General features: G+C 39.7%; 1 protein-coding gene across 2 annotated transcripts; it reads right to left on the bottom strand.

The window, feature by feature from the left end:
- Positions 1-1,136: 1,136 nt before the first annotated feature.
- On the bottom strand, positions 1,137-19,632 carry znf574 (zinc finger protein 574). Of its 2 annotated transcripts, none has more exons than XM_040118324.1 (10): positions 19,512-19,632; positions 16,824-16,985; positions 9,404-10,598; positions 9,100-9,314; positions 8,600-8,779; positions 8,230-8,324; positions 6,581-6,675; positions 4,323-4,471; positions 3,635-3,922; positions 1,137-2,188 (listed from the first exon to the last, which is right to left on the bottom strand). In XM_040118324.1, the coding sequence occupies exons 2-10, from the start codon at positions 16,977-16,979 to the stop codon at positions 1,589-1,591; spliced, it is 2,973 nt and encodes a 990-aa protein (XP_039974258.1). In that variant the 5' UTR covers positions 16,980-16,985; positions 19,512-19,632; the 3' UTR covers positions 1,137-1,588. The 2 variants fall into 2 exon arrangements, with proteins under 2 accessions (XP_039974258.1, XP_039974257.1); XM_040118323.1 differs by lacking the exon at positions 19,512-19,632 and adding an exon at positions 19,303-19,476.
- Between the last annotated feature and the right edge of the window lie 5,487 nt (positions 19,633-25,119).

The raw sequence follows: 25,119 nt of genomic DNA, 5'->3' as shown, positions 1-25,119 counted from the left end.
AAGTAAAACTACAGACTCAGTAAAATTTAAATTACATTTAAATCTGGTTTTCAGGACTCTGCATCAAAAGATCTGCTTTTGTTCATCCATGCTCGTCACAAACCCAGAACAGAGAACCAAAAGCAAAAAAAAACAAGGTTAAGTCTGAGCTGAGGAATGAACACAGGCAAAAAATATACTGTCCCCTGTACAGCAAAAAGACCATTATACTGCAGTCGGACTGACTCCCAGGAGCATATGAGTCCCGTGATTTCACTGCCAGCATCAACAGTTTCATTACACATTTGTGTGTTTGTTGTGTGTGTTTTCAGTTCCAGTGTTAGGCAGCAGGTATGATAAACGGCACTCTACCAGAATATCAGCTCTCAAGATTTGCTAGGAAGGAAACAAAACATGTATTTATTGACTGGATGCCTGTTGACTCTCAGAAAAGCAATGAAGAGCAGCTAAATTCTTGGCTTCTTGGTTTCTTCTTGCTCCTCAGGAGCACTCTATTTCCTAATATGCTTCTCACTCTGCAGAAACGCTGCCATTTTTCCCATTTCAGTTCCCAGCACAATCATCAGCATTTCTCTGCATGACATGGAAACAAACTAAGACCGAGTTCCTCTGCATGAGTGTGGTTTCAAACCCCCCTGTCAGCAATCACTGGGTGGGAGACAGCCATAAACTGCACTTTAAAAGCCTATAATCTGCTACTGCAGCACTGGCAAAACTTATATCATATTATGCCTCTTCCCATTCAGACACATTAAGATCATTATTTTTGTAACTATACAGCAATTGGTGGATAATTTCATTACACTATTTGCCACTGCAAGTGCTATAATTCTGCTTAATCATCATAAATCTCGCCACATCCCTGTTATTGTATTTAATTACAGCACAAAAATCAATTAACAACATAATGCCCTGCAAATTATTGGAACATTAGGGTTGATCTATACACACAATTTTACTTCATTGTGCCTTCCACTAACATTAAAATGTATGTGACAGTCTGTATATTTCTCAGACCTGTCAAAAAGGCAGTAGTGGCCATTTACAGCAGGACCTATTAAGTCCATCTCATCTGATGAGAAGGGGGCAATGCCCTCATGTCATCCACCTTATAAAATGATGGACGCTCACAGATGTGAAAGCTGAAGCGTTTTATTATAAAGAAAGCAGAAGACATTTCATGGGCCAACACCGGTCTTCCCCTAATAAATAGGGGCTGTAAACACATGTCTGTATACAATTGAGGGCCAATTTTACGACCTGTTTTTCAATCAGTTTGAAAGACTAATTTTAGGTACATTCTGTTCTCCTGAGAATTTCATCTGTGTATCAACCTTTAATTCATTAGTTTTACACAGCTTCAACAATGATATTAAACTAATTTTTTGCTTAAGGAAAGTTGGAAAATAGTATTACTTCACAGGATGGGACTTTTGCTTAAACTGGTTTGTAAACCTATCAAACTATAAACAGATAAGGTAGTAATATAAGGTAGTAACTGCATATCCATCAACAGTCTATATTCTCAACTAATCTTTCAGTCTCTCTCTACCATGCTGCGCTGTCCACAGTAGTTTCTAATCTGTCTTCATACAGTCTCCTCCACAATGAACTCGATGGTATGCTGAGGTGACTGGCTAGTCTCCACCATGGTGATTTCATTGCCATCCACGGTGATAGTGGGAACAGTAATGGCCTGAGTTCCTAGAACAGAGGACGGCAGGATGACGACCTGTGAGGTCCCCTCCATGCCACTGAGCTGATCAGACGGGATCATGACCGTCTCAGTACCTCCTTCGGCACCCTGCAGTACATAGATCGTCTGCACTGAGCCAGGATCAACCTCCCCTGTGGTGGCCAGAGAAGACAGCACCTTGGCCCCCTCCAGCACCTTCTGGACCTGGGCTGCCTCGGCTGCTTGTGCCACCTGCTCAGCGGTTTCCAAAGGCAGATCTCCATGTAGCCGGATGTGTTTATCCAGGTTCGAGCGAGAGCGGAAGGCAGCAGGGCAGTGGGGACACGGGTAGGGCTTCTCGCCACTGTGGGTACGGGCGTGCTCTGTGAGACGGGCAGCCACACTGAAACTCTTGCCGCAAATCCAGCAGCAGAAAGGCCGCAGGCCGCTGTGGATGCGCTCATGGTCCTGCAGATGGGGTAGCTGGCGAAAACGCTTTCCACATGTGGTGCACTGGTGGAGGAATGAAGGAGAATGGGGAAGTGGAAAAGGGGAAAGTGCATTAAATATAAAAAGATAGGAGGGCGGCAGGAAGGTGCCAGTGCACAAACTCGACTACAACTAATATTTTCTGAGACCTCTCTTTATATTTTTCTGCAGATGCAGCACTTCTGGCTGGGATAGAAGAGCAGAGAGACCAGGGTATGGGGAAGACAGAAGGGGGAGATACAGATATAAAGCAATATAAACAACACAAGTGTTTTTCAGTTCCTCTGTAGATGATTTTCACACAATTAATTGGTTAATTGCTTGTCTATAAGGCATCAGAAAACAGTTTAAAAAATGTCCATTACAATGTCCTAAAGATTAAGGTAATGTCTTCAAATGTCTTGTTTTATCTGACCAGCAGTCCAAAGCTTAAAATTACATATATTTAGTTTATACTGTCGGACTGCGATAAACAGCTATAATTAAATTCAAAAAGCAGGAACCAGAGATTTTTTTTGCTTTATAAATGAATTAAAACAACTGAATATTCTAATATTCTGTTGATCAACCAATCAATCAATTAACAGAGGAGCTCAGAAATAATGTTTAAAGTCTGAGCTGAGCTAAACAATTTCTAAATAAAGTAAATTCCACAGTCGTACCTTTCCTGCTGCCCTAACATTTGTTCTCTGTTTGCTCCAACCTGAGTGCAGACCATGAACTACAACTACATACTTGAATAAACGTCAAGCACCACAAACGAATGACTTTGTTGTGCTTTTAGTTTGATTCCCACTGGAGATACTCCAGAAACCGTAAACCGTGTTGTCAGTTTAGCAGTTTCAGTATCTCTGTCAAATATACTCTAATAAAATTACTGTCCCTGTTGAGATTGCTCTTTATATACTCAGCAAATATAGGTGTTCCTTCAAGAACGCAAAGTGTATTTGATCTAAATTAAAATTCATCCCTATAACTGCCATTCTGTTTGAGGACCAATGCTCCTAGAACTTCAATCTTCAGCATGCTTGATAGATATTGCACAAAGCAAAGCCACAAACATTAAATCAATTTTTACACTCCGATGTGCTTTGATGGGCTTGGGTGGGTCTATAGTTGATGTCATGCCTCGTCACCAGAGCAGCAGAAGGAGAGGGAGAGAGTCCCAGAATAGTAACAGGCACAGAGGGGAGTTGACAGGCCCTAACTCAGCCCTGCCATTAATCACAGGTACACAGGGAGGGAGGAAACACCCATAGGACACACACTCCACCAATGGCCATGATCCGGAACCACATATCTGGCCAAAGCTATGAACAGGTGTGACCATGAGGGGTGAGGCAGTGCTGGATTTCAATTTGAAATAAAATTGTGTTTGAAAGCCTTGTGTAAAAAGGACAAAATATGATTCAGAGGGCTGAGAGAAATTCCCTCTTTATGCAAGCACAGACACACAATCCTCCTCCTTACCTCAAAGGGCCTCTCATCAGTATGTGTCCTCATGTGAACATTGAAGGTGGAATTGTAGGCAAATTCCTTGTGGCAAATCTGACAGCGGAAGCGGGGTCGGTTTTTGGACTTGCTGAGTGTTCCCTGGAAATGTGCCAGCACATGCTCCTCCAGGGCATTGTTGGAGGTAAATCGGCGGCGGCAAGGCCTCACTGGGCATTTGAGAGGTGTCTGGCCAGTGTGGGACAACCGATGGAGGTCGAGGCCCTCCTGGGTCATGCAACGGTGGCCACATAGGTCACACTCAATCTGACGGAGGAATGAAGGCATAAAGGAAAAAGAAATGTGAGCAGACAAACAGAAAGATAAGGAAATGGAGAATGGGTTGGGGGGATTAATTAAAAGAGAAAAGGTTGGCGTCTTGATGGTCTGATTGTGAGGTAAACACAATGTCACAGTTCAATTCCAACTGGAAGACCTTTGTTAGATGTCACCCCCTTCTCTCTATCACTACATTTCCAGCTGGTCTCAAATGTCAGCTATCCAAATAAGGGTAAAATGCCAAAATAATTTTAAAAGGTGGAAATAAATAGATAAAACGATCACACAAAATTTTGTCCTTCACTTAAGATTTAGCAATCTCTCTCTTTCCAAATGTCTTTGAAGTTGAGAAGGAAAAAACAGAATAATAATTATCTGCGCTCCAAACCTGTCCAGTGCAGCGTCCCCGGCCCTGACCCCGTCCACGGCCAGCATTCTTCTCCTCGTCTGTGGTAGGACAACGCTGCAGGTGGATTTCCAGCACTGACTGGTTCACAAACTGGGATGAACAGTGAGGACACATCGCTGGCTGCTTGTCTGTTAAAGAGCAGTGTCAGGTTTAGACAGGTGGTTGTATTCTGTCATCATACTACAAGCAGCTACAGTGCGATGCTAATATCTGATGGTGGACTTGAACGTGTTGATTACTAGATGTTGTGCCTATTATCCTGCAGTGACAGGAAAGTACATACAGAAACAGCTGGTGATGGGCATCGGTGCCCGAACATTCAGATGCAGCCAGTTTTTCACTGTCAACAAACATGGTAAGATTGTCACTGTGTTCAATGGTTGCTCAATAATATGAACACACGGGGAGAGTTCAACGTAAAAAATGTATAACACAAGATGTTAGGATATGAACTTGTGTCTTAATTAGTGATTAAACAGTAGTTCTTATTCACAAAAGACATTTTGACATCAAAGTCAGAAAAGCACAGGTGTAAATAATAAAATGAATGATTGATGATGATCAGTTACAGGGTCTGGGTATTGTTTGTGCTGGCTCAAGGTCACACTATCATAGTTTACTTGAATAGATTGGAGCTACCGTTACTGTTATCAGTAACACCTCTTCTTTTCCTAAAGCATGACCGCTCAAAATGTCTATTGTGAAAAAGGTCTATTTGTTGATTAATTGATTTGTCCATCTAGAGAAGACTAATCAAACATGAGAATTGAGAATTTATTTCATCATTTAAGGGATCTATCATGCAGAAGTGCCAAACATTTGCTTGGTCAGACCAATCATGACTTCTGAAGACGTCAACTTGGGTCAAGTTTTTTTCACATTTTATAGACAAATTTATCAATACAATCATTGACAGATTAATGTATTATTTGTTGATCCACAACTAACAGTTATCCTCATTATCAATCTAACTAGTCACTCTCTCTATTAACTGATTAGTCATTTGGTCTATGAGTAAATGTCAGAAAATAACAAAAAATCACAATTTCCCAGAGCTCATTGTAGCATCTTCAAGCTTCTTTTTGTCCATTCCAAAACCTAAAAATATTAAATGTACAGTGTCATGAAACTGAGAAAAAGTGCTAATCCTCACTACTGAGAGCCCACAACCATCAAATGTTGGGCATTTTTGCTTGAAAATGGATTTAAGTGATTAATCAACTGTCAAAATATATGCAGATTAATTTTCTGTCAAACAGCTAATCATTCCACTCATCGTTTCAGCACTGATCATCTGGTGGCCTAGATGTATTTTTGCCAAGCAAACTACACTCCCACTTGGGTTGCCTTTGAAAACCTGGCTGGGAAATCGCTGACATTGATGGTTCATCAGTATGTCCATAGGTCGTCATGCCAACATCTAGCAATCTGCTAACCATCTGTACTGTCTATCCCAGTGGGCGCGATCCACTCTACTCCCCATTGGGACCGTATAATTAAACCTTTAATAGGGACAATGTCAGCCTATGGCCCTGGACTGATCAATGGATCAATCTCTCCAATCATCTCTCTCAGAGGAGCCACGTACCTCTGACCCCTGATGCACGCTGACTCTTCAAGCTTAACTAATGAGGTTGCCGTGCCAACGCGTCCCTGATTAAGATGAAGTGTCAACATGTTTACCCAATTCATTTACCTCCACCTTCCTCCTCCATTCCACGTGGGAGGCAGATCAATGAAATGTCATTGACCTAATGCATCGGAGGAACTATACACATATAACATAGATATATGTTTGTAAATAAACAAGATAGGCCACCCAGGCAAGCTGATGGGGGCATTTATCGCCAACTTTGCATTAATCAATAGTAAATTCACTGCATGTTGTACTGATAAGAACATCATATTTAATTAGTTTCCGCTACAACGAGGCACTTGGGCTTGCATCAGATTTCTTGACACGTTCATCGCAATCTGAAATCCTCTTTAATGGATTCACACTTTCTCGTAGATGGATGGAAACATTGATCAAAGACAGAAGATAAATGGTCCCACGGACAAAGGATATAGGACTTAAAAAGAAAAGTAAAAAAATTACATTTAATGACAAAAAGCACTTCAGCCCAGATGGTCATTCTATATCATTTTGTCATTTCTGCTATCTTCAGGTTGCTCCTGCTAACCAGAGAAGTGGGTGGGTTGAAAGATATATGCCAATCTGAGCATTGAACTCTCACCTTGGTGAGTGAGCGAATGCAGGTCGAGGTCTTTCCTGCGTTTGAATGCCTCTCCACATTCTGGGCAAGGGAACGGATGGCTGGTGTGGAGCAATCTATTTAAACAAACAAAAAAAAACATATTTAAGCAAGTGCACAAACACAAAAACAGGCAATAATAACAAATAATTATACCTGAGGCCCAATATATTACGATTTAAAATGTCCCTATTTAAAGACATATAATAATCCTTAATAAAGAGGTGGAAAAAGTCATGTTTTGGTAAGCTGCCGCCCTATATATGACTTTTAGGAGAACAGCCAGCAAGTATGTGCTTAGCTGTGCTTCAGGTTAAATAAGACGTATTAGCTGAGTGTATAACGGCTCGAGATAAAAGAACAGCAGTAAACTGGGAGGAGTCAGAGTTACAACATGAAAGACTATATTTATCCATTGCATAACATTACGCTTGATATAGCCTTAGGGACAGAGAGAAGTGTTAGGGTGTATTCCCCTAATGCTGTATAAGGCTTGCTTTCACAGTGTGGGGGGAAAAAAAGAAAAAGAAAAACACTGGATCTTTCGGCAGCTTCTCATGATCACAACAAACACAAATGATGAAGTTTGAAAAACGTGGTTCCCTAAAGATCGCATATATACAAGTATATGTATTGTATTTATCACACCCCTACAGGTACTGTTATAGCAAAGGCACTTGACCACACAAGTCACTTAAAGTAAAGCAGGAGGCTAGAGGTGATGGGCAAAGACCTCTCAAGGCCCGTAAGAGTCCAGGTTCTTTCTATTCCCTGTTAAATAGATCATAGAAATCAATATTTCAAGGACAGCTGACCCTGAGATAGCTGGGAGAATTAAAATTTCAGTCAGGGTCACCTCTCCTTCTAGCCAGATGTTCTTCAATGAGTAGGGGTGATGCTTTACACACAGTATTACTCGCTACGTAGGTATACACTGCAATAACAGATAAGCCATAATACTGATTCCTGCTTTTAGCTCAGCAGCCAAAACGTATGTTCCACTGCTTCCCGGAACATGCCACTGGTTTGGCCAGTCAGTTTCCAGACAATCACAAGTGTAGTCAAATTGGTGTTTGAACAGTGAAACCTTGACTCTGATCACTGTCCAACTGGTAAAAATATAAGCTATACAATTTCCAAACTGGAAAGCCTAAAGTCAGCGCTTTTAGCTTACAATGTTTCATTTCACACCAATGTGTTATAGCCAAAGCCAATAACATACACATACATACACACAGTAAATCGTCTCCCCCATGCTTAACCAGGTAGGACAGGAACAGGCTCTTCCCCCATCCTTGGTTATCGTTATCATCTTAATTTACTGGGCCTCTGTCTGTCAATCATATGTGGCTGAGGCTCAAGGGCACCCAGACATCTCAGTTAGTGTGTGTGCTATGCAGCTTAAAGGTCTTGCTGAGTAGTCGGGACAAGGCTCAGCTACTGCAGCTCCTGGCAAGGGTGGGCTATCTAAATCCTGCCTTGGGTTCTGCTTGGAACCATAATTCTAATGTATTTACACAACAAAAAGGGTTTTGAATTAAATATTGACAATCGTCAGGCATGTTTTCATTATTTCTACCTACACTCCTACAAATAAAAGATGCTAGAGAAAAATGTTAAAAAAGTGTTACTTGTGATGGTTAAGCTGATCCTCCGTGTTGAATCGTGAGGGGCAGTGAGGACACGGAAAAAGATGAGCAGCTCCCTCGTTGTCCAAAGTACACACCTGCATTGAGGGACACAAAAGTGTCAATAAAGAAAGTAAATAAATAAATTTAAATCACAGCAGGTTATCTACCAAAAAAAAAAAAAACCTACTAACAAAATGAGTGCGGGCATCTACATGAGAGATGTACTTGACTGCAACAAGTACATCTCTCAGAATCATTTGCACTTGAATTTCATGTAGTTTTATTTTTTTAATTTTATATATGAGATTTTAGAATGGAAGGCATCAATTTGAGAACAATTTTAGCAAGTAGAAAATGGTAGGAAGCATACCGGTTTTCGTCCACGCTTGCGCCGAGGCTGTGTTGATGTGTGAATGCGTTGGTGTCTCTTCAGGGTGGCTGCCTGGGAGAAGTTTTTGCCACAAATATCACAGCTGAAGGGCTTGTTGCCCGTGTGGCTCATGCTGTGGCGCAGTAGGCTCTGGGAGTTAGTGAAGGACTTTGTGCACACCTTCACAACAACAATAATCAGGATTAGTGCCATAAATATGTTTACAACAGTTTTAAACACCTCTTGTAAGGGAATAAATAAAGTTGTATATTACTAAATTTGATCAAATTATAATTTTCAAAGCAATTTCCATTGTGCAGAGACAACGGAGAATCTGTCAAATATAATGAGGTTGGAAGTTCAAATGGTGTCTGCCTCCTCTTCAAAGCATTACATCATCTCGTCAATGTCAACTGAACAACAGAAATGACATTTACATCAAAGCAAATTATCTCTCAGACTCATGAAAGGACACATTTTGAATAAATTTTGATTCGCACCTTGCACGTGAAGAGCTTTTCTCCAGTGTGGCTGTACACATGGGTGCGGAGGAAGACGCGTCGGGTGAAGGTTTTGCCACAGTAGGGGCAAACATGGGGTAAAGGTGTGCGGGCCCAGTCCTGCAACAGCTTAGCAGGTGGAGGGTGGTTGGTGTTTTCTGGGTCTGCTGCAGTGCTGCCCTCCATTTCCTCTTTGGTGCCTGAACCCTTGTTTCCTGAAAACAACAAAAAGAAGTCCATTAAGGCAAAAACACCCTACCTTATTTTTTCCAAAACAGGCTTTAAAACAATTACTTCCACTTACCTTTGAGTGCATTACCAATGCTCAGGACCCTGAAAGAGGGTTTACTTCTCTTAGGAAGGGATGATACTGAATCACTGGCGGAGGTAGGTGGGGAAAGCAGCCGCTTCGAGCTCTGTGGGGTATCCTGAGGTTTAGCAGTGGCTGTTTCATCACCACTTTCAGCTCCATCCGCCACTTCTGTCCCTGATGTGAAGAGGTGCTCCCGGCGATGGTACAGGTACTGGGTGGTGTTCATGAAGCTAACGCCACAATGGGAGCAACTATGTAGTGGCTCCTTCAGGCCGTGCTTCTGCTTACGATGGGCAACCAGTCCTTCTTCATCACTGAAGCTCTGCCCACACTGGGTGCACATAAACAAATAAGGCTGTGCGAAAGTGGAGGTGACACTGGTAGTGGAGGGAGTGGCATCCTGCCCCTGCTCACCAGTCCCATTGCTCTGAGTACAAACTTCCTCTGATGGTGTCGCTTCAGGAACCACTACCACCTTTTCCTCACCTTTCTGTCTGTGTTGCTTGCGGTGGTAAAGAAAGAGTGTAGTGTTTAGAAAGCTTTCCCCACACACAGAGCAGCGGTGCAGAGCTTCCTCAAAGCCGTGTTGGGTCTTGCGGTGGGCCACTAGTTCAGAGACCAGGCCAAAGCATGAGCCACAGTCCACACATAGGAGGACTGGTTCAGGCTTAGGCTTTTTGTTTGCCCCTCTCTTCTTGGGAGACGAATCTTCCAGATTAGAGGTCAAAGAGGCCGCCTCAGAAATGGGAGGATCAGAGCACTGAGCTGTAGAGGTCTCTGTATCCTGCTGCGTCTCTTCCTCTGCTACAGGTTTCTCCAAAGGTTCTGGCTTAAGATTTATGCTACTTTCACTCTTCGAGAGAGAAGAATCATCTGGATTTAAGGTTGAAGTGGAGCTCTGAGCTAAGGAGGTCTCTGCCTCAGGTTGTGAATCAGGTTTTGACTTGCTCCCAGAGGCAGACTGCTGACATGTCTCTTCTTTACGGTGTTGCTGCCAGAGGTCCAGGCTCTTGAAAAGTTCATCACAGTCCCCACACTGGTAGAGGATTCTGGGCTGGTCTGATGACAGCTTTGCACTCACTGAAGCCTGCTTGAGTATACTCTTATCAAGTTGCACAGAGGAGTCTCCTGCTTGGACTTGAATTTGTGGGACTGCAACTGTCCTCGATATATTTATTACTTTTTGCTGCAAAGACAAGGGAGGAAAGAAAAAAAAAGATCAGAGATTAACCTTCAATGTTTAACTTGTTCTTTGTGTTTCTGTGTAACGACATTACTCTGTAATACTAATCAAATAACTGTTTCAAGTCAGTTCAACCTGCGGTGTTTTTCTTTAATTTTATCCTGTCTGGCAGATGAGGAATGACAATTCAGTGTTGGGGTACTGAGGTCAATTAGATCAGCATGTGTTTAGAGCCAAGGCTCCTCTGAGAGCTCCAGACCGCCAAGATAAGGCGGTCTGGTTATCGATAACTATCAAAGGTTGAATGGGTCACTCCACAGGATTTAACATTTGCTCCTTCTGTCCATTTTAATGATAAAAGATCATCAAAGTCAAGGTTTAAGAGGTCTGAAACTGCCTCAATCCCAACATTTCAACATGTCTCAGATACAACAATGCTGTTGATTTTACAGCTAAAGCCGTTTTACTAGATTTTTATCCTTTAAGCATTAAAAAATTCAGAGCATCTTGGCTGATGTTCTACTGAGCATTATTTGGTTTTTTTTTTGCTTCCAAAGCGAACATCTTTAATACATGGTATGCTCATGCAGTGCATCCCACACAAAGACTTGACTTGGGAGGGCCGCCCAAGTATATTAACAGCCACCTAAGTATTTTGGCGACTCATTTAAGCATTTTTTATTTTTACCACCACAACCCTAAATGTCTTGCGAACAAAGGGAATTTTTCTTTATTAAGGTGGTACAGAATATAACTTTTTGTTAGTTCTAAAGTATGTTCTGACTAACTGCTCACTCAAGCCTGTAATGAAGCAAAAAGTAAAGATCAGTCAACATTAGGAGTTATTTTTTGAACTCACCAGGAATGTACAGAACATTTTTTATCATCTCTACTACAGCTTGACACAGTGGAGAACTTGTGTTCTTGCATGCAGACAGAATGGGTATTTTGTACGATCTAGCTAACCAACTACATGATTTGATGGAGAACTACACTTTCAAAAAAGCATTATTCATGCACATATACTGTAATCCATAAATGTTCTTGCAATTTTACACATCAAAGTCCCTCAAATGACCTAATAACATTTCTGTAAATTTTCCTCCACAGATCTAGCATGCACAAAACTGGCAACATTCCCGGTTACAGCACAAAAAAAACCTCAAACAAAAACAGTCTATCAGGCCATCTCTGGCACTACACTGGAGATAAGGTTGCACATTATTAAAAACCATAGAGAAAATAATATCAGAGGAAGTACTGGTAAAAACAAGTACGTGTACACTCTGTTTATAACAACCATGTCATATGTGAACACATACTCACCGGAAAAAAAACAAAAAAAAAAACCCCTTCACTCAAAAAGTAAATCCAGCAATGTAAGAGGTTTCATTTGCAAAAGGAAGTGTTATAAAGGCTTACATCTTCATATCAAACATTTATTTTAAAGTGGCAATCTCAAAGATTTCAATCCTATGTAACATGTTGTTACTAGTGGTAACAGCAGATGTGGTTCAATACCACAGGTCAAAGACTTCTGGGGGCAGCAAAACAAACTATTGTTGTGTTAATAAACAAGTCAGGCAATAATTGTCCTTTTTCCATCATTCTGTGAGCAACCATGATCTGACTTTCTGCTGCATACGGCATGAGTCTACAAAAAGCAGGGCACAGTGAAAGGAGCTGGTTACCTCGCTGATAAGTCAGAGGTATGCAGCAGCCTGTTTCCTGCAGCTTCATCTATATCTATCTCTATATAGATATCTATCTATCTATCTATCTCTATATAGATATCTATCTATCTATCTATCTCTATATCTATCTATATCTATCTATATCTATCTATATCTATATCTATATATCTATATATATATCTATATATCTATATATTACTGTAATATTTCAATCTGATCAGCTATCACAAAATGCAGAAAATGACCGATGTTTTGTAGACGCATTTTTGATCAGTTCATAATATTGAAAATATATAAACATTGCAATACTTTCATCAGTGGACCATAGGCTAAATCCCCATTGTGTTACCTCATTCGGTGATAGTGACATAACAGACATTTATTTCAATGAAATTAAGACTTTTCAAAACCTTAGACAGCCTTAAAAATGGAAGCTATGCGGTCTATGAGTTTTCACATAGATCATCTTCTCAATGTCTTTCTCCTTCACAGACCTCAAAGAAAAGATCATGATGTTATCCTCATTAACCTCCATATTATAAAAGTCTTATATCATTGATTTTTAATTTTTAATGTAATACAATTGATAATTGAATGTTCTTCATGTTTATGTCATAGGTCCATCATTTTATCATTATAATGAGGCTTTCATTTTAATCCTTGAAATAAGCCTTCCATTACAAAAGCCACATTCCACACCATTGGTGGGCAGATAATGTATGCACACAAGATACAAGTCCCAAACAGTGGCATTGTCCCGTTTAAAAAAAAAAGGCAACTACAACAAATCAAGTCTTTTAGACCTATGTGATTAGTGAACAAGGTTTGTAATTTTTTTCATACTGTAATTAATACTGAATGATTTAACAACCTCCATGCATAGTTCAGAACAAAAAAAACAGCTTCATGACTAGACAAAATTATTATGGCTCAACTGTGTATTGTTAATTGGTGTTGAAGTTTCTGTATGAGGATGATACCCCAAACAAAAACACATTGACATATGGTGAATGGTACACACAAGTGAAGAGACAAGGCCCCAACTCTGTCCGGCAAGCTTTATCTGAACTGGCCATTTAGAAACTAGCCACATTTTTTGGCGTTGTACATTTTTAATCCTGAATAAAAGGTATGTTGTGTTACAATTTTTAAAACTAAGAAAACTTCAGGATTTAAGCTTTCAGGAAGCTTCCCTACTGAATCTGATTATTCAATTATTCAATCATTGTTGAAGAGCTTCTAGTAGTGCCATAATGTATGTTAATTGCATGTTTTTAGTATGCTGATAAGGAAGTTTGCAGATGTGGCAGTTCAGTCAAACTTTGGTCCAAAAAGATAATGAAGGGGTGAATTTGTGTAGTCAGAGCAGGGTGCACTTGTGATTAACCAAATCACCAAAAAGGCAAACTTTGACTTGTTTCATGGACGGTTTTGGGAAGACATTTCTATAACATTCTCCTTTAATGCTCTGTGATAATGTATTTGAAAATGAGAAAAGTAAGTGGGTTTATCATTTAAATATCATTTTTAAAGAAGAATTCAACTTAAACCCAGCTTCAGCTCAAACAGATCTGTGTCTTATGTAACATGTAATGTAAACAGAAGAGCAAGGCTTCAGTCTCTTCATGACCAAAGATGGTAGTACTGTACTGGACTAGTGTTGATTAATGAGGTTAAGTTGTAGGGCCCTTGGTTTCCTATTTCCTATACATATGCATGTGAAAGTATGTTTGGCAAATGATGTTGATATATAATGATATATACTGTTGTCTAGAAAACTACAAAATATTAGGTTTGCTCTCTGTTAGGAGAGACAGGGGTGTTTTGCCGACTTGTGTAAGTTGCTGTCACCTATTAATGATCAATAATAATCACATAAATATTCAAATCTGTCAGTGTCTGTGCTTTATTTGTGTCTGTGTCCAGAGTTTTTACAGAATTTCCACCACAGCTCGATTTTCTAACTTTCAGATTCAGGAGAAAAAATTAGGTGCAAGTTACACTCTATGAATTCAATCACTCATCTGAGAAATGAATACAGACATGTTAAAAGAACTCTCTGCATCCAATTGAGAGATAAATAGCCATTGTTTTCTATCAATGCCACATAATGTACAAAGAAATTATAATACTCTAGCTAATGAAGTGGGGATGCTTACAATAAACCAGCTTATGGCAAAGCAGAGGCCAGGAAGCCATAGGGTATGCAGGTTTATAGTGTTTCTTCAGCTGATTCATCTATGAGAATGCCATTGAGCAAAACATCAGGAGAAAGGGTGGCATTGACTGATGCATTTCTCATGCTTCTCTTCCCGCTGGCGACTCAGGATTCAGTCTGTCTGTCATTAGTGTCGCTGTGCTTTATGGACGTGTGTTGAAGACTGTAAAGATGGAAGTCTGGGCACAAGCTCAGACAGCCATGCCCTACTGCTAAATGAGGGCCAATGACTGCTTTTAACCCTGAGGGCTTTCTGAAGCTGTCATGAGAGAGGCAGAAGAAAAAAGTGCCAGTCGCACCAAGACTCAGCTCAGTATGTCAAAGTTAAACAAAATAACTCACCTCATTATACAACTTTCAAACTCTGCAATTCAGATAGCGTGTTCATAGAACTCTGAATAAATAGAGCTCAGCATTTTGATGAATGGCATCCTAAAATAATATATTCCAAACAGGATACGTATTGTAAAAAAACTGAACAAAATGCATTATGTACAAATCCACAGGTGCCTCAAATGCACTATGAGCCAAACAATAGAAATAAAGCAGAATGAACATAGAGAAGCTACATTTTGTACACAGAGGTAATATGCAGAAAAATTACAAGTTGTAGACCTACCCCAAAGAAGCAAAAGGGTTAACCCCATCACAAAAAGCCAAAAAAAGATTATTTTTTCCATCCTAATGAATAAAAGTAGCTCATTTTTACTGAAGTATGAGGAACATTCTGGTTATTCAGGTGGCCTTGCTGGATACCATGTAAATGTGGCATCCTGGACATCAATGTGGCCTGGGACCTTTATCTCATGTCATTCTCTTCCTCTCTCGATCTCTATTGTTTTTGATCTACTGTGATTTCTCCTGTTACGTCCAAAAATAATGCAGTACTTTCATAAATTTCTTGTAACCATGTTGCTATTGTATCGTATCATATGACCCAAAACAACCTCGCAATTAAGCAGGCTTATATGCTTTGATTAAACAAAATCTTGTATACACCAGCACATTCAGAACAGAGTTCAACCAGCAACTATGATAAATATGATATATGAAAAGTCAGAGTTTATTCAAAATATAAAACATGCACTGTCACATATTCTGAAATATTAAGTCTAAGTTAAAAAGCCCAACACTCTATAATCCATAATCAATCCACTTTTAGTACTGCCACAGTTTTGCCTGTTCCACTTGTTTAACTTTTTAAGTTAAAAAGCCCAACACTCTATAATCCATAATCAATCCACTTTTAGTACTGCCACAGTTTTGCCTGTTCCACTTGTTTAACTCACTGGTGGCTGATTACTATGATAAACCAGGTACTAATGTGTTATTTTGCCATTACACCAGACAGAAAGCAAGTCCGAGTAGCACTTAAGTACTGAGAAAAAAAACGGTTAAATAATCTGCAGGCCTTACTACACATCCACTGTCAACTTATTGGGGTAAATGTTATTGGTCTGATAAATGTACAAGTATGAAGAGTTAATGACTGATATTTGTCTTAATACATTTACTAGCATTGTGTATTTAAGACATGTACATGTCATAGTGCAAATTGAAAAGGGGAATCCATTCAAACAAAATATTTAAAGATGTATGTAATGACATTTTATACGTTACAATGTTGATATGATGATAGTTTTTACTTTTAAATAATTTAAGAAACTCAGGCCTGTTTATCCAATTTAAATATATACTGTCTATGCTCTTTCATAGCATGTGACAGTTGCATGGCCCATTTATATTCTTTATATTATTGCAGTAACAATGTTTTAATGCTACCCTCTTGGCCAGGTTTCTCTTCAAATGGAGATTTTAATCTGAATGAGTCTTGCCTCGTTAAATAAAGGGGAAAATTGAAAAAAAAAAAAAATGAAAGTGATACACGTCAAATAATAATTACACCATAAAAAGCTCATTATGATAATTATCTAACCCCAAAAAAAACTTACTGTTTAATATTTAGTTAAAAATATGATGTCAGTGTACACCTAAAATCAGATATAAATATACAGCAATACTTTGAAATGAGTCTTTAAATCATTACAACCAACTCAAGGTTCTGATGAGTGCTCTGATGAAGGTCATTATTACTATGAGTAATAAACTGACAAGAGCATTGTCAATTAATGAATAAAGTTATACTTCAATGTCATTCTCCAGATATGATTGAGGCTTTTATGCGATCACACAGATGGCCATTTCAGTCCCCACCATCACAATATTGATGTTTCTTCAGTTCTATTCTTGGACTCAAAACACCCAGGCACAATCACATGATAAAAAGGACAAATTGCTCAATGTGCCGGTATTTACCTGAGTCTGTAGCGCTGGAACAGTGATAGGGATGGTTCCTGATGTGTCTGTCTGTTCATCCTCAGCAGTACACGTCAACTGGTGCTTCAGTACCTCTTCCAGAGTGTTGAACTCCTGGTAGCAGGGGAAGCACATGTACACTGAGGAACTCTCCATGGCTGCCTGGGGATTATAAATCAAAAACATTTCATAAGAGACAAAGCAATGCAAATCTGATTTAGATAAAAGGTGCAATAGTTCACAGAACTCAACAAGATTTGAATATGAACGTAATATCACAACGTGAGCCTTATACAGATGCTTACCCACCAGTGCATTACATTTGAAATTTAGGTTGTGAACATTGCCCTCTCCTGATGAAAAGAAGTGCCTGCATATATTATCAAGCAACAGCTTGGACTCAAGTGCCAGGAGGTTAACTCTGGGGTTGCCAAGATGACTCACCATGCGCTGAGCCTGGACTAATTTTTTTTTTTTTAGCACATGCTGGTACTGAATGTATACTACAATCAAAAACACAATCTTTCCCATTCACTGGGTGCCAATCAGACCACATACTTCCTCAGAAGAGCTCTACTTTGAAAAGAGAACCTAACAAATCAAAAAACACCCACTGAAATACACACAACACTTTTGAAAGACATCAATGTGACATACCTTTTGTTTATAATTTTAATTGGCAGACAAGACTTAAACTTGAAGGATAAGGATGGTGATATTCTATATTTTTCTTGTTGCTGACAAATCCCACAAAAAGACCAAAACCAACAACGCCATGTTAGTTTGTGTCTCAATACTTTTCACCTCCCCCAGTCTGTCTGTTGCACTCCACACCAAAGCTCAGTTGTTCATGCTTAAGATAAATCTTTTAAATGGATCACAAATATATACATTAATTTTTGAAAAGGCACCTTACCCCAAAAAAATATCATAAAACAGCTGACCACTGTAGGTATTAGCAAATGTTACTAAAGCTGGAGAAAATGGTTTATTTACTGCATCTTTGCAGCAGAGGTGATTTAGAGATTATTTACAGCAGCAGGATGGTGTACGTGGGATCAACTCAAAAAACTACAGTAACCACATTAATTGTAATGAAATAACATTTCAAGCAGTGCAACACTGTGGCTCACTTTCGTGTTTTAACAGTTTTTGCAGAACAATAGAGGTCTATGACACAAGGGAAATAAGCGTTATCAGGCATTTACTTACAGGCGATACTTGTTTGTCAGATCAATACAGTGTAGGGCTGCAAATAACAGTTTGCATTATCGATTCATCTCCTGATTATTTTTTCAATTAATTGTTTTGTCTATAAAATGCCAGAAAATAGTGGGAAAATGCCTGTTATAAATTCCCACAGACCAAGATGACATCTTCGTATGTCTTATTTTGTCTGACCACAATCCAATGATATTCCGTTTACTATTATTTTCTGAAACAAGCTGAAACTCCCGGTGTGGACGCAATTTGTTTTAGCACGAAAACAGCATTTTAGAATTTAGCCTGCCTGATGTAGACGTAGCCTCAGGCTCTTTCACTGCTGCTGCTGGGTTTTATAGATGAATGTACACTGTCACACAATCTTTCTGGCTCCAATGGATTAAAATGGAGGCTCTGCTCATTATTTACCAGTTGCCATAATGAATCATAGTACTGGAGGTCCATTGATGATGGGTTTATTTTCACTCACTTTCATTCACACAAACCAGAGCTGACATCGGAGTTGACTGAACTAAATCTGATCAGCTGTTTTGGAGGTTGACATCGCAGGTTTACTCAACTCATAGTTTATTAAACCCGCTTTCTTACCTGTCTGGGGAAATAATGACACTGCCGTGTGCAATACGGGTCAGCTGGGACCCATGAACAACCCCCCCTCCCCAAATTCCCCACGAAGATAATCCGGCCATGGTCTGCATCTGCTTGTACCCATTTACCTGCAAGCAACACACCAGTAGTATTTTCCCCTCCTCCAATTGGACTTTATTAGTGAGCAGGTGGACATAACATTTGTCCTAACGCCATGAATGTTAGTCTATGAGATGCATAATGGAGGATGACCTAACGCTAGCCAGTATTTATGATTGTTTACTGCAGGGGCAATGTCAGTCCGACGTTGACTCACAAATGGACCAGTCTCTCATAGTGTATGTAGTCACCAGCTAATACTTTATGTCAGCACCTTTGACCTTTTTGCTCGATGTCTGACCCGAGCTGGAATGAACGACAGCCCCACAGCTAGCGACTAGCAGCTTGTTAGCCAGCGGTATTATCCCTGACCAGTATAGTGTTGCTAACATGCAATGATAGCCATCTTTCTAGCAACAAAGCTAACGTGTCCGCGGCGTGGTAGCTAGCTCCCTCGCTAGCTCGGAAGCTAATAAAACAGCTGTCAGATCATTCCTTGATAGCGGGCGTCGAAGCCAGGCTAGCTAGCGACTAAACCCAGTTTACCACTTGGACCAGTGGTGCTTACTTTCTGGTACCAAGGAGAAGAAGAAGAAAAGACCGAAGAAGGAGGGCGGGATACGCTTCTTCGGTGGTATAATGGCGGCGACAGACTAAAAGTTAACATTAGCTGTCTCCCCCCGTTGAAATCCTCCATACATTAATATCAGTGTCTAATATCTAACTGAAAAAGCAGCATTCATGTAAAATAAGTATAATTAATTCAACACAACTCACCGCACTCGGACGTTACCAGTTGAGGAAATAGGACAACAACTTCAGTTTTTTTTTTCCTACATGTTAGAACGCCCGGTCTGATTGGCTGGACCGGTCCCTTCATAAACCAATAGGATTCGACTACACATAACACTGAAGGAGTTTGTAGTCCAAAAGCGCGCCAGTGCTACAGCAGCGTGGCCAGTGCAGACCAGTCACAGGTGCTGCTGCAAAGGGAGGGAAAAAAAAGACAAAAATTCACTTGTTCCAGCCTTAAAATGTGATACTTGCTAGTTTTCATACTTTTCTATAAAAGTGAACAAGAGTTTGGAGTTATCTGAAGAATATGTTAATTTAGGCATTTTATCTGTTTTGTTTTTTTTTAACATTTTATAGACTGAACAATCAATTGATTTTTAAAGAAAATACTTGTCTGACCTATTAACATAAATTTTTGTTGCAGCCTTAGAGTATTCCTATCGTGGAATAATACAACCGTGCTGTAGCTTTTCTGCATGTTAATTACTTGACACACAGACAAAATTGAAGCAATTTTCTAAAATATGACATTAAAATTAATGAGCACAATATAAACTAAAACAATTAAGGTTTTAAAATTAGATTTTGACTCAGGGCCTCTCTGCAAGACTGGGGTCAAAAATGGAGGACCTGTTTTAGTTGATATTTTAATTCAGTGGTGCAAATTTCTAACCACTTTGCAGTTAATCAAATTATGTAGACAGAAATTATACGGAGTAAACCTGGAGCTTTGTGGGCACCTGGCGACTTGCCTTGTTGGTGATCCAGCCTTGAGTAACAAAATACATATAGTAAGTTACTGGACTTAGTTACAGTTTTGAGATGCTTGTTCTTAACTTGAGTAATTTCACTTTCGGATAGACTCTACACTCCTCTACATTTCAGATGTAAATATTGTAAATTCGCTGTAATACATTTATATTGACATTTATAGTTACTAGTTACTTTACAGATAAAGGTACAAAACATACAGTGCTGAGCAAACGTTTTAGGCATTAAAAGTAAAATGAGGATGTTTGCAAAAGATATTGCCATGAATAGTTTTTATATATCGATTAACTTCCCTACAAAGTGTAGTAGACATAAAACAACTAAATCAAATCGATATTTTGTGTGACCACCTTTTGCCTTTAAAACAGCACCAATTTTCCTGGAGTATACTTGCATCACAGTTTTTCAAGGTAGGTTGTTCCAAGTATATTGGAGAACTTGCCGCAGTTCTTTGGTGGATTCAGGCTGTCTCAGTGTCTTCTGTCTCTTCATGTAATCTCAGACTGACTCCATGATGTTGAGATGGGGGCTTCTCTGGGGGCCAGACCATCTGTTGCAGGACTCCTTGTTCTTCTTGTCACTGAAGATAGTTCTTTATGACTCTGGCTGTATGTCTGGGGTCGTTGTCATGCTGCAGAATGAACTTGGGGCCGGTCAGATGACTCCCTGACGGTATTGCATGATGGATAAGAATCTAAACATCTATAGTGCCTTAAATTTGTGCACATTACTCTATATATTTATATATGAGAAAATACAATACATTGTTATAGATTAATCAGCTACAATATTAAAATTTTGCTTACAACTTAATGCAACAGTAAGAATAATCCATTAAAGTACTATCTATCTATTCTCTTTTCTTCCTCATAATGAGTGCTTTTACATTTAAGTACGTTTTACAGATGATATATGAGTGAATAAGTTAATTAATTCATTAATATTTTTATCCAATTTTAATACACCTAAAGGTGCCCAGCCCACATGGGCTTAAAAGGCACTACTTACAGTACCGTCAGAGGTTAGAGAAAATGAAAAGAAAGGAAGCTAATGCATGGTACTGTATACATGTATCAAACACATCATATCAGATATAATCTTAACAAATTAAGCATACAGTGCTCTCATATATTGATGATAGGCATTTAACAAAAACTGATGACACTTTCTGTCCTTCTCTGGGACTAAAAGGAAGCATCCAGTTTGCAAAGCTAAAGGCAGAATGCCAAATGTTAACTGGGCACAAATAGACCTCCGAGCTCTGGTCATGTTCAGAGTGACATATAGTATATACCAAGTAACATTCTGAAATCCTAACTCTATCAGTGTGTGCTGTGGCTTTTATGCTTACAATAATTATATGAAATAACAGTTTAGGAAAAAACTACCCATTGAAGGTCCACTTACTAGCTTTGAACTGTATCACAGGGTCTTCAGTTGTGGATCAGAGTTATCATGGAATTTGACATGCAAGTTCAGAATCTGTAATGGTTTCCGCCCTCTTTTAGGACTCAATGTTTGTCTGCTGATGCAAGGTCTAGAAAAAAATATAATGTGGACCTTTATTCAGTGCTCTCAATCAACCAGAGATCACTTCTGGTCAGTCCTGCTTAAAACCAGATAACATAAAATATGCCGCAAATGAATATTAAACAGGCATGCAACTATAAAATACTGAATAAAATTTCTAATGAAATGATGTACAAGATTTCATCCTAGAAACATCCTTTATTATGGCACCTTAAACCCATCCAAAAGTTGTTTGGGTTGGGTTGATGGTAGCCATTTTTGGGTAAGCTAAATAACTTTACATATATAGCCGATTGACATCATTTGAATCGATGAGCTGGTGTTAATTAAAGCTAACCTTAATCGCATTTATTTTACACAATGCAGTGTTGAAACCTTCAGTATTGCTGGTAACAAACAATGTATGTATGTGGTATAGATGCATTTGACTCTGGGTTTTCCTTGTGTTTTCTGTCCTGTCTTCCTTGTATATTCTGTGTGTGCATGTGTGTCTGTCTGGGGCATGGCGCTCCCCGTCTCTCTCTCTCCCCCGCTCTCTAAGGCACCTGCCACCAATCGGCCAAGACACCTGCTCCCCATCTTCTCATCAAGACTGCAGCATATATTCCCTGGTTCTACAGCCACTCTTTGCCAGAATGTTGTTCTCATCAGACTAGTAGACTTCTCAGTCTGAGCAGTCTAAGTTTCTTTCCAGTGGCTCTTTGTGTGACCAACATCTTTCTCTCCTTGTGCTCAGGATCATGGCTTGCCTTCCGCTTTGTTCTTCCTGTCGAGTGCCAACTCCAGTACCCCCACCAGCTTCATTGTTCCCCACATTTCCACCTCCGCCTGCCTGCCTGCCTCGCCATTTCATGTCCTCCACACAACACTGCAACTCTCCCTGCTTCGCCTTGTGGCGTCTTCCTCCACCCACAGCCTGCTACCCCTCAAGCCTTCTCCCAACTCAGCCGACAACCTTGACCCTCTTCCAGACCGTCACGGCCTCAGCCCTTCCCTGCTCCTCTCTCCGCACCCCACCTGCCCATGCCCCCCTTCTCTCAACTCCCCAGCCTAAAAGTCCCGCTCCACATTCAGTTATGGGGATAAATGCCCCATTTTCTGTGGTGAATCTTCATGTTCAGGGTCTTGCTTTTGAGTTTCTCTGTCTCTCATGACAGTTTACACCTATGTATAGTTTGCGAAGGGGCGTGTCATAGGAAATAGGTGGAACAGAGTCTATTAAGCCTATTTGTTCAATTTGTGAACACTCATTGCTATTCTAAGCCACATTTTATGCCACACAAACGTTCACATAAAACACTCAGCACCACTTCTGAATGGAGTACTGAGTCAAATGTTTCATTTTCTGATAAACAACATAATTGCTGAGTGTTTTTTCTTTTTTTCTTTCCCATCTATTTCACATAGTGAAAGCAATAACTTTTTCATTTGACTTTAACTGCACTTGAATACCCAGAGGGGTTCATTAAATGTACACTATATAACACTTATCAGATTTACCCTCCTCAGAGTGAGTAAAGGCAGTTGCATGGTGTACCTTGATTCTGCCACATCAAGAATTATATACAGAGGTCAGTGGAAGCATAGACTAGCCCACTCCACTCATTTCCCAGAATTACACAGTGCGCCGATGTGCCCCATTGGCTGATAGGGAAGATCAGCAGCTCCTCCACACTGCTTAACCTGACTCCAAATGGTATTAAAGAGCCAGCTGGGCGTTCAGCCAGAGGGGCCAGGGCCACTCAAGCGCCATAGAAACTCTACAATCTCAACACACAGCGAAATAATACTGTTCAACCTTGACATATATCACAATGATCAAGACTTAGCAAACATGTTTTCAATTTGAAGGTTACGATTCAGAGACTCCAAGTCCCTGGAGAGGAGGCTGTCTTCTCATGCAACACTGATCACTCAGGATTTTATAGGCACCTTCTTCCTCTTCTTCTTTTCCTCTCGTCCTCTGTTGTGTTATTTTCTAGACACCTCTCAAAACTTGCAGTTGCAGCTGTTGGTGTGCTCGGGTGGTAATAAGTAAATAATCATGTGGTTAAAAACAATCTCACTGTAAGGTCCATTTAGTAGCTAGCTGTTCAATAGACTAATTTTGGGACTTATCAAGAAGAGCATTTTTGGAGATTATGAGGCTAGAATTCAGACTTCTTTTGAATTTGATTCCTCATGTTGAAAAAATGCCTTCACTTGATATGTATCTCTGCCGGTTCCCCCTAAAATCAAAAAAGACATTATAGTACTCTAACATCTATTTATCCCACCAGGGTTTTTTTACAAAATAGATTCAGATTTGAATATGCCAGTATACATTTTTGGAATGATATGCATGTCTGGTTATCTTTAAAGACTGATAATGTCCCAGTTGACTTTTCCAACATCAGATTCTTTTTAGCCAATCTTCCCTCCAATATGGTTTAGATGATATTATTGATTTGTCAAATTATTTCTAAATTCTGTTGGCAAACTTGTGCTATACTTGCCTTAGTTTTTTTTCCTTGTCTGTCTGTATGTACAGTTATATGCAAACCTGTGGTCAGCACTGGGCAGATTACATATTTTGTTGATTTTTCAAGTGAAGAGACGTAAATACAACCCCTGCAGCAAACAAAAATTTAAAATGAACCTTTCTTCAAATGTTAATGCTCTGTTACTTTTTTTTTAAGGAGCTTAAAAAATCAAACAGTAAATGTGGCAGTATTTAGTTACTTGCCAACTGCTAAGCGTGTGGGTGTAAATTTTCTTTGGGGTCATGTGGCAGCAAGTGGCACAGGAAACATTTACACAAAAATAGTGGGAAGAATGGATTTCACCAAATATCAACAAATTCTGGTGGAAATGTAGTGAGTCAAGAAAGTGAAGCTGAAAGTGTGAAGGCTTCTACAGCAGGACAATGGTTCAAGCAGACATCAAAATCCACTATGAACTACTTCCAGAAACAGGCCCTCACTGTCCCAGACCTGAACATATTTGAAAATCTGTGGGTAGATCTTAAACATGCTGTGCCTGCAAGACAGCCTAAAAATATCTTGGAGCTTGAAGTGATTTGCAAGGAAGAGTGGGTGAAAATTCCTAATTCGAGAATAGAAAGACTTTTAGCCTGGGACGAAAATTGTCTGCAAGCTGTGACATCTGCCAAAGAGGGGTTACTAAGTAGCCTTCTGCTTTTTTTAAATTAATGACATAATTTGCTGTAGCGGTTGTATTCACTTCTTTTCTCTTTAAATATCAACAAAATATGTGATTGTCCCTGGGCTGCTCAAACTTTGGCATGTGA

Source organism: Xiphias gladius, chromosome 22 (assembly GCF_016859285.1).
Source record: "Xiphias gladius isolate SHS-SW01 ecotype Sanya breed wild chromosome 22, ASM1685928v1, whole genome shotgun sequence".
NCBI lineage: Eukaryota > Metazoa > Chordata > Actinopteri > Istiophoriformes > Xiphiidae > Xiphias > Xiphias gladius.
Note: the sequence above shows the minus strand (reverse complement) of the source record. Positions and strands in the feature narration are given on the sequence as shown.